The following is a 14,975-nucleotide window of genomic DNA, read 5'->3' as shown; positions in this document are numbered from 1 at the left end:
TTATGTGACCTGCCAATATTGAGTCAATGCAGGCTAGTCACAAACATAAGGAGTGTTTTATTTTTAAAACCTGTTTTGATTAATGAAATCAAGTGTGGCATCTACAAAACCCTTTTCAATTGTTTTATAGCAGCATTTAACCTAAGAGAATGTCTGTAAACTCTCAAATAACAGTCATTAAAAACACAACATATATATGTTGCTTCAGTAGATATCTTAAAAAGTAGCTTCAGATGTCACTGAGCTTGTTTTGTATGGTGTTACAATCATTGGTTCTGTTTTTCTAATAGTGAGTTTTGTATTTTTCCAAATCTGTCTTTACCTAAGAGCTGGTGTTATGACAAATACTGTCTCTGCCAAATAGTGTCTCGTGACAGTATTTGGTACCTTAAGTGCTAAATACTGTCCCTGCCAAATAGTGTCTCCTAGCCATATTTGTCACTCCAGCACAATTCTATGAATAAAGTAATAATGTACAACATATTCTATAACTGTATTGATTGGATATGTCATTTTCAAAGAATGTTTTACATTCTTTGCTTTGTAAAATTGGAGAACATTGTGCTGATAATTAGTGCATTTACTATGGTCGCGGAGCAGAATAGTGTGTTCAATACTTACCTTCCAAAGTGAACTTGTCTGCATATCTCCTTAAACTTCTTTGAAGGTTTCTACAAGAATCTTTTGGGTATTTCCCCTCTGATAAATACATATACACATCTTCCAGAGAAACCGGTTCTTGTGTTGACCTTACCATCATAAAATTTCTATGCAAAACCATTAAAATGAGACAACCAAGATTCAAAGATGGCGCAAAACATAAACTAGGCATGCACAAATTAATTCACATGCACTTTGACAACAAATAACACCTGGAATAATAGCCTTCCTCATTGCATTCAAATCTGACTGTCAGACCACTTTCTCTGTCTATATAAACACAGAGTAGCCTTTTCATTGCTCATGCTCTTGTATTTCACTTCCCTAGGGCTGGAGTGCCAAAGGCCAAAGCATCAGAACTCGAGTGAGAATGACATTGAAGTGATCTCCACGGGGACCCCCGACAGCTCCGAGCTGCACATGAAGGGGACGACCCCCCCTGATCTCACCCCAGACCAGAGCCCCTCACCCAGCCGGCCCGCCACCCCTCCCTCCGCCAGCCCCTCCAAGCCTACTCACCGCACCAAGAATGCCAGATTCCTTCGGCAGACTGCCGTGGATGACGACCGGGGCACAGGCGAAATCCAGGTGCTTGTGGAAGGGAGGGGGGGAGTGGGGGAGTACATGCGACCCAACAGCCGAAGTGAGGAGAAGCGGCTGACAGCAGTGGGACCCAGCAGTAGAGGCGGCAGTCGAGGGAGCAGCAGATCCAACACCCCTTCCGTCCAGGAAGACACAAGGGCTCGAAGCAGTAACGGCCACAAGCAAGCATCGTCCAACCACAAGCCTCGGGAGCGATGGTCTGACTGCCCCAGCACTGTCTCCTGGGCGCCACACCGCTCCCACAGCGAAACCCTGGCCCACTCCCGGCTGCTGGAGCAGGATGAGGAGAAACTCAGCAACTACGAGATGGAGATGAAGCCCCTCAAAAGAATGGATTCCTATATGCAAGAAACACATTCTCAAAAACATCACGCTGCCGCCTCTGCATCCGGCAATGCCCACGGCTCTCTGAGCCCTGCCAAGGACAACCACTCAGAGCCCAGGGCCTTCGGGGTTCAAAGAACGAGAGATAAATGCCAGCCCAAGGTGAGCGTGCGGCCCGTCCTGCCCCCCACGGTGCAGAAGCTGGACAGCTGCCTCCGGCTGGGGGACAAACTCGAGTCCCGGCCCCTCAGGAGGGATTTGACCCTTTCCCCCCCACAGAAATCTTTACCCATTGCACTAGAGCACGACGAGGAGAATTTAAGTGAACTCAAATCAGACTCGGTGAGTATCTGAAGATGCATGGGTTTTTCAGATGGCCTTTTAATTAGGAAAGTGAGATTCATAGAATAGCGGCATTCGTTTTTTTGGGATTATTGGCAACCAGCTCAGTATGTTATTCCTGTATAACCGGCACAAATCTACTCTACTTTTTTGTTAATTTTCCATACTAACAGAATCTGTCTGTTTTAACATATGATAGAAAAAGGAAGATCTTGGTTTTCCTATACAGCGGAACATGTACAATATGTTCCCACCCCTAACCAGATTCTAAAATCTGTAGTATAGCAAGTAGCAAACTTTCATTTTGTCAGTTGCAAGTTCAAATCCCACTCTCAGACAACTTGCATGACTTAACTATAAATAATTGTCATTTGGAAATGTCCCAAAGAGAACTGCCCATGCTGTCATTAGCAAACCACAGCATTGTAGCACAATGGATTACCAGCAGTGTGTATAGGTTCATATCATTGTGATACCATTAATATGTCATAGAAAATATTCCCACTGTGATGTAGTCCTTATTCTGACATTTTAGTACAGAACCGTTGCATTGAATAGTGCATGCATTGTGTGCATTTCCATTGAAGATCATTTTGGAGGAGCAGTAGAAGTCTGTTTGGAGATTGGCTTTGTTCATTAAGCATTCAAACTGCCTTATTGACAATGTGCGTACAGTTTTCCCAATTAAATACACACTATATTAAAAAAAATGAAGATCTTTTAGCTCTCTTGACAATGTCTTGTCTTTGCTGAGGTATGCAATGTGTTAATGATGGTTCAATCAATAATGGGTTGAGGACAAACCTCCTGAGGCTGTACACAGGATGTGCAAGCAGGCTTGAATTACCCTTGCTTTCTACTCCCTTCAGTTTAAGTGCTGGAGTCTGTGACCCATCTACAACTCTCACATTCTCTGTGCATTCCCTTGGGGCCTCAAAGTATCATTAATTGTGCATATACTCCAGATGAGAATGTACAGACATTTCCAGGACTGGCTTGACACAGCTGTGCAACTACTGCAACAGTACAGGCACCTGTGCTCACACGCATGCTAGGGCTGTGTCTAAAATGTGCACCCTGCCCTATAGGAGAGGCAATTCTCTGGCTATCCTCTATCCTGCAGACTTTCTCTATGCCAAGTGAGTTATGTCCCCTATGATATTCCCCTCAAAGGATACAAGCAGTGTACAGCTATGGCCAAAGGTTTTGTATCACTCAATAGAATCATTTTGTAGTGATTAGTTCTTTGATTACATGATGTTAAATAAAATATCTAAATTATGTTCACATCATTTTTTTATGGCTTTAGGAATATTGAAGAACAATGGCCATCCTCCATTCCTCTGTCTTGCCATCTACTGTACCTCTTTTCATCCTACAAACCTAAGCACCAGATGCTGACAAGCTTCTGAACCCTGGAGTTCAGAATTATACATCTGTTTGGCTGGGTTTAATTTCTGACCAATAGGGTCGCTGTTGCTCAATGAACCAACCCCATCCGATATCCCTCTATAGCACGTAGGAGCATAAAGGCCAATCAGCTCCATGTGGGCCCCCACAGCCAAGATCGACAACTTGGCACAGCCAGGTTTCTAACCAGTGATCTGCTGATTACATGACTCACCTCACACTCCATTCGGCAGTGCCTTGAACCGCTGGGTACCCACTATATCCTTGATTATTTGAATTGAGCAGGCTAGAGTTTGAAATAGACTGAAAGAGACACAAGTGAGTACCACTGGTATAATGGTCAACAAAACATTATTATTATTATTATTTATTTCTTAGCAGACGCCCTTATCCAGGGCGACTTACAGTTGTAAACAAAAATACATTTCACGAATCACAGTACAAGTAAACATAAAGCATTGACCAAATATCAAGTTGTTCTTCACATGTTGTACAGAAAGCTGTTGCATATAAAACACACATCAAAGGTGGTTTAAAGAAATGGAATCTTGCACGTATCACTGCAGATGCTTTTCATTATGTACAGCCGTACAGACAGACAAAACATTCTTGCTTTGAATTGTTAGTTAAAATTAGATACATCAATACAACAAACTAAAGCCGTAAAGTTAGGTTTCAAAAGTAGGATTTCTATACTGTAACAACAATGGACTTTCAAAAGAATTTAACTGACATGCAAGTGCAGAATACCTTTAGTGTAGGGTGGTATATATACATCTATACTGTGATATAAGCATACTGTTATTTGTATTCAGCACTTGGAACACTCTTTGCATGTAAACACAGCTGCTGAAAAACTTCCTGTTCCCCACACAACACACACACCTATCCACCCCCACACACAGGCCCACGCTGACACACACACTTAATTTCCTCTCAGAATTGTGAAATAAACAGTGCATTCAGTAACCCAGTTATTGCATTTTGATATATGAATAAGCTTATAAGACCTGAAAGCATTTCTCTTCATGTATTACTGGATGAAGGAGTGTGTTTGTGGGTGGGTGTGGGTGTAGGTTGGGAATGCTATGTTGAAAAGTGTTACGATACACAGCACGGGGTCCCTATTTTAATTACTAATAGTTAGTTATGGTAAAACATAAATTATATTGGAAAATGTATATTAAAGTATAAAAATAGGGGGACAGTTTTGTTACATTTTTTACAGGGACCTTTACATGTATGCATATATTTATTCTAAACATTTTACAAGGATTAAAGTACATAAGCTATTTAATCCATAGACAACAAGCTTTATCTATTTTTGGTTTTATAATAGCAGTAATACTTCCATACAAATGTGATTCTAATTTTTAAAGATTCAAATGTTTTACAGTGTGTGTGTGTGGGTATGTATGTTCGTATGTTCATTGGCAATGACATACTGTATATTTAGTGGCAAGCAGGTTTCAAGGGGAGCTTATGTTCCTATAGTAAACCAACTGTTCAAGGAAACAAGTAGAGTGAAACTAGAATCATGTGATGAACAGATTGAATCATATTCTATTTTATTTAGCGAGCGCTTGACAGCTTTAAAGCGCCTGATCCACTGAAATGCAAAAGTCTTTGTGCTGGTCCATATTATCCAAGCTCTCCTTTTATCATGGTTCAGAGAAGTGTATATACTGTAAGTTTAGTGAAAGCAAATTCACATGCAGGTTTCATCAAATATTAAGAGGACGTCAGAAGAAATAAAGGAATACATTTGATCTTTTGAGAGTAGATTACAATCAGTATGTGGTGGTGATGAGATATTTGAAAATGAGTTGATTAACATAAACTCATTAACTACAATTATGGCAACATTAAGATGTGTTAGCAGTACAGGTAAATATGATGATTACTGCACTGTGTGAATGAATCCGTCTGTGGGCACAAGTGAAATTAGTTTGGTGGTCTAACCTTAGCCATCACAAAACCACTCCACTTACCAGACTATTACATGTGTATTTGTGGGAATAGATATATTTAGACAACTAAACAAACACCAATGCCAGACTCTGTCTGAGGGTTGAAACAAGGTATAAATTCATGACAACCCTATTTGATGAAGCTGTATATGGCAGCCTTATTTGGTGAAGCCACTTCAAAAAGGCTTCATCTAAACTGTGTCTGCAATCACATTTGAATCTTTAAAAATTAGAATCGAATTTGTATGGAAGTAAATATAACCCTAATACATTCCATACGTTTTCATATTGTAGCAAAGATGAGTTGATGTAATAGGGCTTCTGTTTTTCTTTTTTTTTCATTTCATTTTCGAGTTATATGTAAATCTTTTTTTTTTTCGCGGCTTTCACTTTTTATATACTGTATAACAGTATTGTTTTTGGTTACTTTTGTTTTTTCTGTCACAATATGTATAGTAACTCAACAGTATTTGTACACTTCAATTGTACCTTCTTTCCTTTGCCGTCTTCCACAACTAAATCCTTGTTTTGTCAGGCATGTTTTGTGTGTTTAGGCTTTTTTTTTTTTTACATTTCGCCACAATTTGCAATTCTGTTTTAAATTCTACGAGCGTGTAAATACTCCCTATAGTACTGTAATATAGCTTTCAATCTCGAAAGCATGAACATCTCGTTTTAAATCTCGCAAGCGTGTTACAATCCTCCAACAGAAACGTAGGAATTTGCTGCCACTCTGTAGTTAAGGACGTTTGAAAGTATTCAGAATGGATCAATGATAGATACAAGTCAGGAAGGAGGGACATTGCCCAACTGCACTGGAAAAACCTTTTTGTTTTAGATATTTTATTTGAACCGAGTAACAATCTCCAGTGTTTTTCCAGTGTTTATTAGATATAGGCAGATTTTTTTATTTTTTATTTTTGTATCAGGGGTGTTTAATCGGTTAAAACCAAAAATCAAAAACCCTAAATATAAAAAGCTTTCTAACTCTGGCTCTTTTGTACAGGGTTATAATGCTCCTTTCTCGGGATGTAGGTGTGCTAGTTAGCTCCCAGCCCGCAGCATCAATTGTCTCCAGTCTCGATTACCTGGTCTGTGGATCGAACGGTGCCAGTCCACCCCCCTAACACATAAAGACATGGACATCACGCTGTGTGTAACTATGAGAATCTCTGCAGTGGTGTCTTGGGTGGCCTTTGTGGCGCAGCTGGGTTTCAGAATGTCTCTATGCTTGTAAATTAGACTCTCCCAGTTGCTTGTTGGCAGCAATAACATCTTGTCTCATCAAGTTGACATGGCTTGAGGTTTTTTAATGCAGGGTGAGAGCTAGTTCTTTGTGTCCTGTTGGCCTGTGTTGCTTAGAAGTGGACGTACAGTACAGTATCACTAACATGATTGGCCTTATGTGGGAGGACGTGAATTACGTGGCCTCATTGTATTATGTATTTCGCCACAGTTGGGTGCAAACCTGTGTTTGGGTGAATGGACTACTGAAATGCAATATACTCTCTTTGGGATTACCATTAGCCTTATAAAAGTTTACAGCTCACTGTGCATCTTAACAAAGTTTTAGGTTTAGAAATACTCAATGTCTTCAATGTCTTCTACATTTATTTCTAGATACGTTTATAAACCACATTGCCTGACCTGTTGCTATCAATCTGAAAAAAACGGATCCTGTGTCTTTAACCATCCTCTGTGTTGTGCAAGCTTTGCACAGCCTTTTAATGAGAGTACCTTAGTAACAGGACGAGCTCTCCAAGATTAGCTGCACTGCTCTACCTGAAACCAGCTCTGCTATTGGCTCTCTCGGTTCTGTTGCTAGGGAATAGCTTATGTCATACCATTGGAGCCTATCTGCTCAGGCAAGGGCACCTGATGTGAAGTGGATTGTTTGTAGCTGAAGCAAACAATATAGTGCACTTGTTCAAGAGGGTTACAAACACATCTGTGAACGAGATAAATTATGGTTTAGAAGAGGAATTCTAATTCATGTACAGTACAGGGGCACCAAACTATTTTCAGATAAAAAGTTTTCATAGCCATAGTTCTAGATATTATTCTGTTTTTAAAAAAAATCCTTAGATTCAGTTGACACTAATTCGTTGATCATTCAACACCAGTTTTAGGAGTAGCTTTTATATAAAAATGACCATGCTGGTTTAAAAGGCTGAAATGAAGGTACAAAATCTTAGGTATGCAAGGTAGAAAAAACACTCAGATTAATGTACCTTTAAGTCAGATGAATGTTGCCTACTCTCTAAACGAAGTAGTTCGTAAATGTGTGTTTTTAAAGTTTTACAGATCAAACTGCCATTAATAACAGAGAAAAGCACCCCACACACAACATGGCTGTGTATTGTGAATAATAAACAATAATTACAAAGCAATAAAATGAACAGAAACATATGCAAAAATCCCATTGCTTTTATAATCTTTTGCCACCCAGATGAGTGTGTGACATCACATGGACAGGTCTATTGGTGACTCTTGTAGATCATTGCTTGAATTTTCAACAGAGATTGGTATTTGTGTGTGTGTGTGTGTGTGTGTGTGTGTGTGTGTGCGCGCAGGTGCAAAGCACTGTCTCTAATTAATACTGTGTTTTCTTCTTTTTTCTGTTGCAGGGCTCCAGTTCTATCCTGGTTGTTATGGTGATCTTGCTAAACATTGGAGTCGCCATTTTGTTTATTCACTTTTTTATTTAATGTAATGCCTATGATTACTGTTATTATTCTGGTTACTATGATTATTGCCCTGTCTAAAAAAAGGAGACGAAACAAACAAAAAAACAAACAAACAAACAAAGAAATCTCCAACTAACACAAAACATCCAAACCTGGGAATGAATTCTAAACAGCCTCTTGTTTTTTTTTCGTTCTTTAAATCTAAAGAACTTGGTAAAAGTGGTTCACTTTTTGGTGGTTCACTTTTTTTGCCTTTTTTTTGTTTGTTTCTTGCTTTAAAAGATTTCTTTTCTGGAAAGTAACATTAAATAAATAAAAATTACTGGCTTGTACAACAGTATAGCGCTGTGTGGCATGGCAGCACAATACAGATGCCTGTCCCCTTCCCCCAGCTACTTCAGAGAAGCATTACTGCAGTGTCTGGAAACAACAGAACAACGCGGTTGCAGCCCGCGACAGTGTAAAGAGCACAGAAGATCCAAATTACCATTTTCAATGGGCCATTCCTAGGTTTTTGGTTTTGGCAGCTATGTTTAGAGCCAGTTGGTACCAGTTTACATGGAATTTATAATGAACTCTTATTACAAAATGTCTGGTATAGCTTTGGTGAAACATTTTCTGACAAGAATATTCTTTGGGCCTGTAGAGTTGAAAAAAAAAGTCTGTTTAGTTCAGAGCGGGCCTTACTGTTCCAATAAATGTGGGGTGGGGATGTTGAATTTAACAGCGTAAAAAAGGTCTGTTATATGCATGTGGGAGGAATTACCATTGCCTATGCAATTGTAGACGTTGATTATATCCATGCCCTGTTCTCTTATTGCCAGGGAACAAGCAAACGTTGTCATGGTAATCTGTGATTTGATGACATCACCAAGGGCATTTTTACAATTGCCTGAACAGTTATGGTACCCCCATTTGTATTACAGTTAACCTCTTGTCCTGTTGAATCTTATCATGAAAAAATGTTTCATTAAGACTACATCTCAGACATCAAAGTCTAATGAATTTGGCCGTGAAAATATATAATTTCTTAAAAACAAAATTACAAGGCCCAAAACCAACATGTATACCATTTGAAAGAAGACACGGTTCGTTTTCAGCCACTGCTTAGAAAACCTCTACTTTATTTAAAGGAAGTTACTTTACATCCATTGCAAGACTTTTTAAATAGCCATCTGCCTTGTTTTTTTTTAACTAAAGACAAACAGCATGCTCACGTATATATAAGTATGTTTAAAAAAAAAATCAGTTTGAGTTTTTAAAGCAGTCAAGGTTGTAAAACTGTGTGTCAACCCTCTTTTCAAACGATAAACATTACCGATGGGTTGCATAGGGGTTAAAATAAAATTCCAGATAAGAGTTTCCCTTTCTGAGTTGTAAATATGGGGGAGAAGGATGTGTGCAGCTTGATCACAGTGAGGGTATGTGTGTGCTTGTCAGCCAAGTTACAAATCAGAAAGGGGACACTGGCTCTACAACAAGACCGCCACCACGTTAAAAAAAAGCATGTGTTTTAGGATACTATATCCCCTTTCTCATACTGATCTATCTTACTGTCTATCTATCAAACTACCTTCCTACATACAGAGGCTGGACAAAAATATAGGAACACCTGTGTACCATTGCACACATTTTTGGGTAAATTGGAAGTATTTGTCAAATTGCACCCCAAGTCTATTCTGTAATGTATAAGAGCTGCATCTCTCTGGTGAAATCTGTTTCAAGATCTTTGATAGGGTGCTAATAGCAGATGCTTGGTTAGCAGATGTTTCTGATCCCCAATTGTTATTATTATTGTTATTATTGTTATTATTATTATTATTATTATTATTAGACTATTAGACTCAGAAGGAATAATGATTGAGGAATGGTCACACATCCCCCAAGAATTAAGTTAAACATCTTAGAGTCGCCAAGTTGAATTATTGCCATCCAGGTTGTCCATCCTATTGACAACATTATGGCGGGTGTTTCCAATTTTTTGTCCAGCTCCTGGATCTCACTGTCTGGTATAGTTTTATACCATCTCCCCTCAGTTACTCATCATCTTGCTTTATATAACAGCATGCCAACGCATGCATTTGTTTTGCCAATCAAATCTGATTTCTGTGAAAGAAAAAAAAAAGAAAAAAAAAATGAATACCATTGACTATAATCTTTATGTTATGTGCTCATTCCAAACACGCCTTTTATCAACAGAGGAGACCTGGTGTATAAATGGCCTGGAGGGTGAGATGTTTGCTAGTGTGATTTTTGTTGTTAGATCTATTCAGTTTTGTTTATGAAATGATGGAAAGCTTATTTCTTTTTTTTTTTATTAACATAAAAATCAATAAATGGGAGAACCATTTTAATTCCATTTTTATGTTCTTCTAAATCCTTGTGGCCTCATGTAGGTTGTAAATAGAATACCACGAGTTCAATAGTAACCAGTGAATGACGTCTAAAACATGTAGGGAATACACATTTTGTTTTTAAAAAGATTCACAAAGTGAAAAGACGGAAATGAAACACTATTATTTAATTCAAGGGTGTCACAGTATGGCGGGTTATGCAATCTGAAGTGAGGGTACTGCATTATAGAAGCATCTGTATTCAAGAGGATCTTAGCAGGGCCTGTCTGGGTGTGTCACCATGGCAACATCGACTCAAGATTCTGAACAGGCACTACTGCTCGCAGGGGGAGGGGCCTAGACGGTGTGACTGCCCCTCGGGTAGATGTGTTATTGAATGAGTGTGCCTGGCTCTGAAATGAGAAACGGAAAAGGGAGCCGTCTGTTCAGGCACATGGCAGCTGTTCTCCCCTGACCCGGCCACTGCCTGACAACACTGCCTCTGAGGAGGAGAAGCAAGGGAGTTAAGGTGTCTCTAGGAGTCTTTCAGGGCAGTCAATAAAACATATGTACTGTATATAATCACCCACCCCTGCTAGATATATATTTGAAGTCCGCCTTGCCATTTTATTAAGACATGTACCAAATATTGGGTTGGGTCACCGTTTGTCCTGTTTAAAGCCATGGCATGACGTGGCATCGACTCCGCAATGTGCTGGAAGGGGTCCTGAGGGATGTTAATCCATGTAGACATTAATATTTAATGCATTTTTCTGCAGAGAACTAGGAAGAGGATTGTTATGACGAATGCGTCAATCAAGACCCAAACATGCATGTTTGGTTTGTGGTGGCTATGGAAGATGCCTGAAGTATCTGGCATGCTCCTCAACCCATTGGCATGGTGTACGAGTGCATTACTGTCTTGAAAGTAGCCATCGATATCCAGAGTAATCAAAGGACCCAGGCATTACCAGGAGAACATGGCCCCCACCAGGGTGATGCCAAATCCAATCAGGTAGACATGTCCTAATAAAGTGGCCAGACACATTATATATATATATATATATATATATATATATATATATATATATATATATATATATATATATAAATCAATATGTGTTTTGCTATGAGTTTAATAAGGCACACCCGAGCTTGTTACAAGCTCGTAATGAAACTGGAATGGGTGACAGTGCTATACAATTGGAGTCTTATTTTCATCCCTGCATTTGGTATGCCTGAATAAATAGATAGATAATCTGGGAGGAACAATGGCTCTTCATTTCACCTAAGGCTGTAAAAGTGTATTCTACACGGCATAGTCTAAACGTTTAACTAAAAACGCACTGTTTTGTCTTTGATTTTTTCAAAACGTTTCAGCATTTTTAGTATTTGTAAACCACTGTAATATTGTATGAAACAAAGTAATGTAACATTTGAAATATACAGTATAAAAAGAAAAATATTGACTATCAATACTAAATCAAGTGTACTTTTGCATTGAAAATGTCTATGAAGGTTTGAACAGGTAACAGTCGTTTACACAAAAGTGTTAACTGTCTAATCTAAGTTTACAGCCTTCGTTTTACCTCTGCAAGGGTGAATGCCACTGGTGCCACCCTAAATACCAGTACAGCCAACTACTTCTAACACTGTCAATAACTAAATAATAGCTGTCTCAGGGGTAAACCTTTGTGACTGCAATTAGACTTGTGTCTTTAAAACGAGCAGTACAGCCAAGCCCTCTGCTACTATAAATCTAGTGATACCTTTCCCTTACAGGGGGCCCTTTCAGTGTCTAGTTTGCATATACACAAGCTCTGCTATTCCCTGCAGTGTGAGCACTCTGCTATTGCTATTCCAGTCATTTCTCATCTTGCACAGAACAGGTCTAAATCCATTATTAAAAAAAAAAAAAAAACAAGTTAGTCATCTGCTCACAAGCAGCAGACATTATTTAAAGAGAACTGTGGAGCTATAGCTACAAATGTTATTAATATTTCCACCTTCCTCTTGTTTTTTCATGTTTTCAGCCAAAGCAAGATTAAAGCCTGCTTTAAACTTGCTTTGGGCTTGTCCAGAGAATTCTAACGGAGGCAGGTGGAAATATTAATAATATTTGAAGCTATAGCACTACAGTACTCTATAAATAATGCCTGCTGCGTTGAACAGACTTCCTCATTGCATTCCATTCCTAACCTTTCAAATCTGCCCCAACCTTACTGTACACATGCAGAGTAGGTGGGGCCAGTCAAGATGAAAGGCTATTTTGTGTATGAGTGCATTCCTGTCTTGAAAGTAGCCATCCATATCAGGATACAAGTGCAGCATTGTTGGGTGGACTTGATCCACAACAATGCTTAAGAATTTTGTCTTGATTGCAGGAGTAAGTCTGTTCGGTACTTGCCAGACAGAATTTTCCAGACAGGTAAAGACATATTTAGTGACAAATGATAATAACTCAATATTCTAATTCAGAACCACTTAACATAATTTGCAAGTATCAAAAAACAAAAACAAAAACAAAAAAAACACAAGGGAAAGGTCAATAAATAAAATTATGTTTGAAGCTGCACGCGCTTTCAGGAACCAAGCAAGCCTTGGGTGTGTGTGTTTACTAATTGATACACTTGCACTCATGCCTAAAAACATGGAAGGCGACAGACAATCCTGTCTTTCACGTGCACAAGTGTTCTACAGCAATTACAGCTTAGAGATGTTATAAGCCTCTAACCACCATGGGAAAAATTAAACCAGCCAGGTGCCAGAACTGAGAGTAGAGCTATGTTATTATCCACACATTGAGCTGTAGTGAGGGGTGTATATGTACACAAGTCACAGGAGTTTTATAAATTCAGAGCTCTCTCTTTATTTCGTTATCTAACCTACGCATCAACAAAAATTCAAGTGAATCACTGAAGGGCCTTTATAATGTAAAACGTAGTGCAATTTACTGTCAACCTGAATTATTAAATCATAAAATGTTGAGAACCGTTAATCCAATTGTGATGAAACTTGGTTATATGACATATTATTGAGAATATCAAAACGTAGGGATATTTGAGAAGTCTGCTCATACATACGTACATACAGTGAACCCTCTTTATACCACCAGGTAACGGCGATTGGCAAAAACGGGCAATTAGCAAGGGTGGCGTTATAATGAGGGTCAATAAAAAAAATAAATAAAGAAATTAAAATACACACACACACACACAACCTTCTATGTTTGCAATAAATCCAAACATTTTATTTTTGTTTTTTAGTTATACAAGTACAGTATCTCCAGGCCATTTTAATAAAACATGCACGTAAACAAACAAACCTCTTATCGTACTTTATTTGTTTATTTATTTACTGTGGTTTATAAAAGTCACTTATTTTAGACTGCGTCAAGCCTTTTTCAGGTTAAACAAATCGACCCATTCCATCAAGGTAAGCCATTTGTTTTTATCCAGAATGTCTCCAATTGTCCTTCGATTAACAGTATATGCCTCACATAGGCGAGAAAACATTTGCGATGTCTTGCTGACTTGCTTTCTTATTTTCAGATGCATACATGCAGATTTGTTTCTTTTGCTCTGGTGTAAATGTAGGATCAGCTTGCCATTTTGTACTTTCTGTTTTGCTTTGGGAGCGGGAGTGTTGGTGACATTGGTATGAACGTTCAGTTAACAATGAATTAGGAAAGTAAGTCAAAGGTTAACTGCATAACTTTGTTGTTTTAATTGGCTATGATTATTTGGCTGGCGCTACGATGAGGGAAACCACAATGCTTATATTTACGTTTGCTTGGCTTGGGAAGTTGGCAGGTGGCGGACAGTGGGGTGGTGATATAACGGGTAAAAATAGCACTGTTTTTATATTGGTAACATTTGTTCGGAGAAAATTGCTGGCAGTATGCGAGGGTGGCGTTAAAAAGGGGGGCGGGACAACTGTATGTCACTAATGTTGAACTACTATAGGTTTCCAAATCCATTTTCTTCCATCTTATCAGCACTAGCAATTTTGTTCTAGTCGCTATTTCTTCTAATGTATTTCTTACATCCACTAGGGACAGTGTTACAGGAGGACAGGTTAATGGTTATACTCTGGTGTACCAGCTGTACTTGGAGAGAAGACATGTTTCATGGCTCTATTGAGGCCACAGGGGTGCTTTAAATTTTTTTTAAATTGGTTTGCTCACGTCTGCTGCCGATCTCCTGGGAGTAAAGAGGTGGTCGGCTTGATCGTGGGATCACAGGATGCCCATCGATCTTCAGTTCCCCTGATTTGTTGTAGGAACATAATTGCACATGCTAAATAGGGGAGAGGAATGTGGGTAAAATAATTAGGCGCTCTAAATAAAACTATTAAAATAGATCCTGACATTTTGCATAGTTTTACAGACAGAAATACAGTACAAATAGACTCACAAACACTTAGATGTTTGATTTTCTCAACCTTTGTACACCCATTTTAATTATGGGCAATGCTGCCCCTGCCTCACCTGCATGGTCCTCTGGTGCACGTCAAAGCTAAAGGAAAGGATGGGTGACAGTGATTAAAGGTTAGATTGGATTGCTCAGGCTGTTTTTTTCAGGCAGTATTGAATGTGATCTGCTTGCAGAAAGTGGGTCGTATTGTTTTTTCACCCAGCTACAGTG

At 38.9% G+C, this 14,975-nt stretch overlaps 1 protein-coding gene across 1 annotated transcript in view; it reads left to right on the top strand.

Moving 5' to 3' along the window:
• The window catches only part of LOC117424025 (junctophilin-3-like), a 71,522-nt gene extending 61,172 nt beyond the window's left edge, over window positions 1–10,350 (top strand). Inside the window, exons 4-5 of the mRNA XM_034040038.3 lie at window positions 989–1,929; window positions 7,937–10,350. Coding sequence (XP_033895929.1) covers window positions 989–1,929; window positions 7,937–8,017 — 1,022 coding nt within the window. The 3' untranslated portion in view covers window positions 8,018–10,350. The remainder of the gene's footprint in view (window positions 1–988; window positions 1,930–7,936) is intronic.
• Window positions 10,351–14,975: the final 4,625 nt, after the last annotated feature.

Source organism: Acipenser ruthenus, chromosome 19, assembly GCF_902713425.1.
Source record: "Acipenser ruthenus chromosome 19, fAciRut3.2 maternal haplotype, whole genome shotgun sequence".
Classification (NCBI taxonomy): domain Eukaryota; kingdom Metazoa; phylum Chordata; class Actinopteri; order Acipenseriformes; family Acipenseridae; genus Acipenser; species Acipenser ruthenus.
Note: the sequence above shows the minus strand (reverse complement) of the source record. Positions and strands in the feature narration are given on the sequence as shown.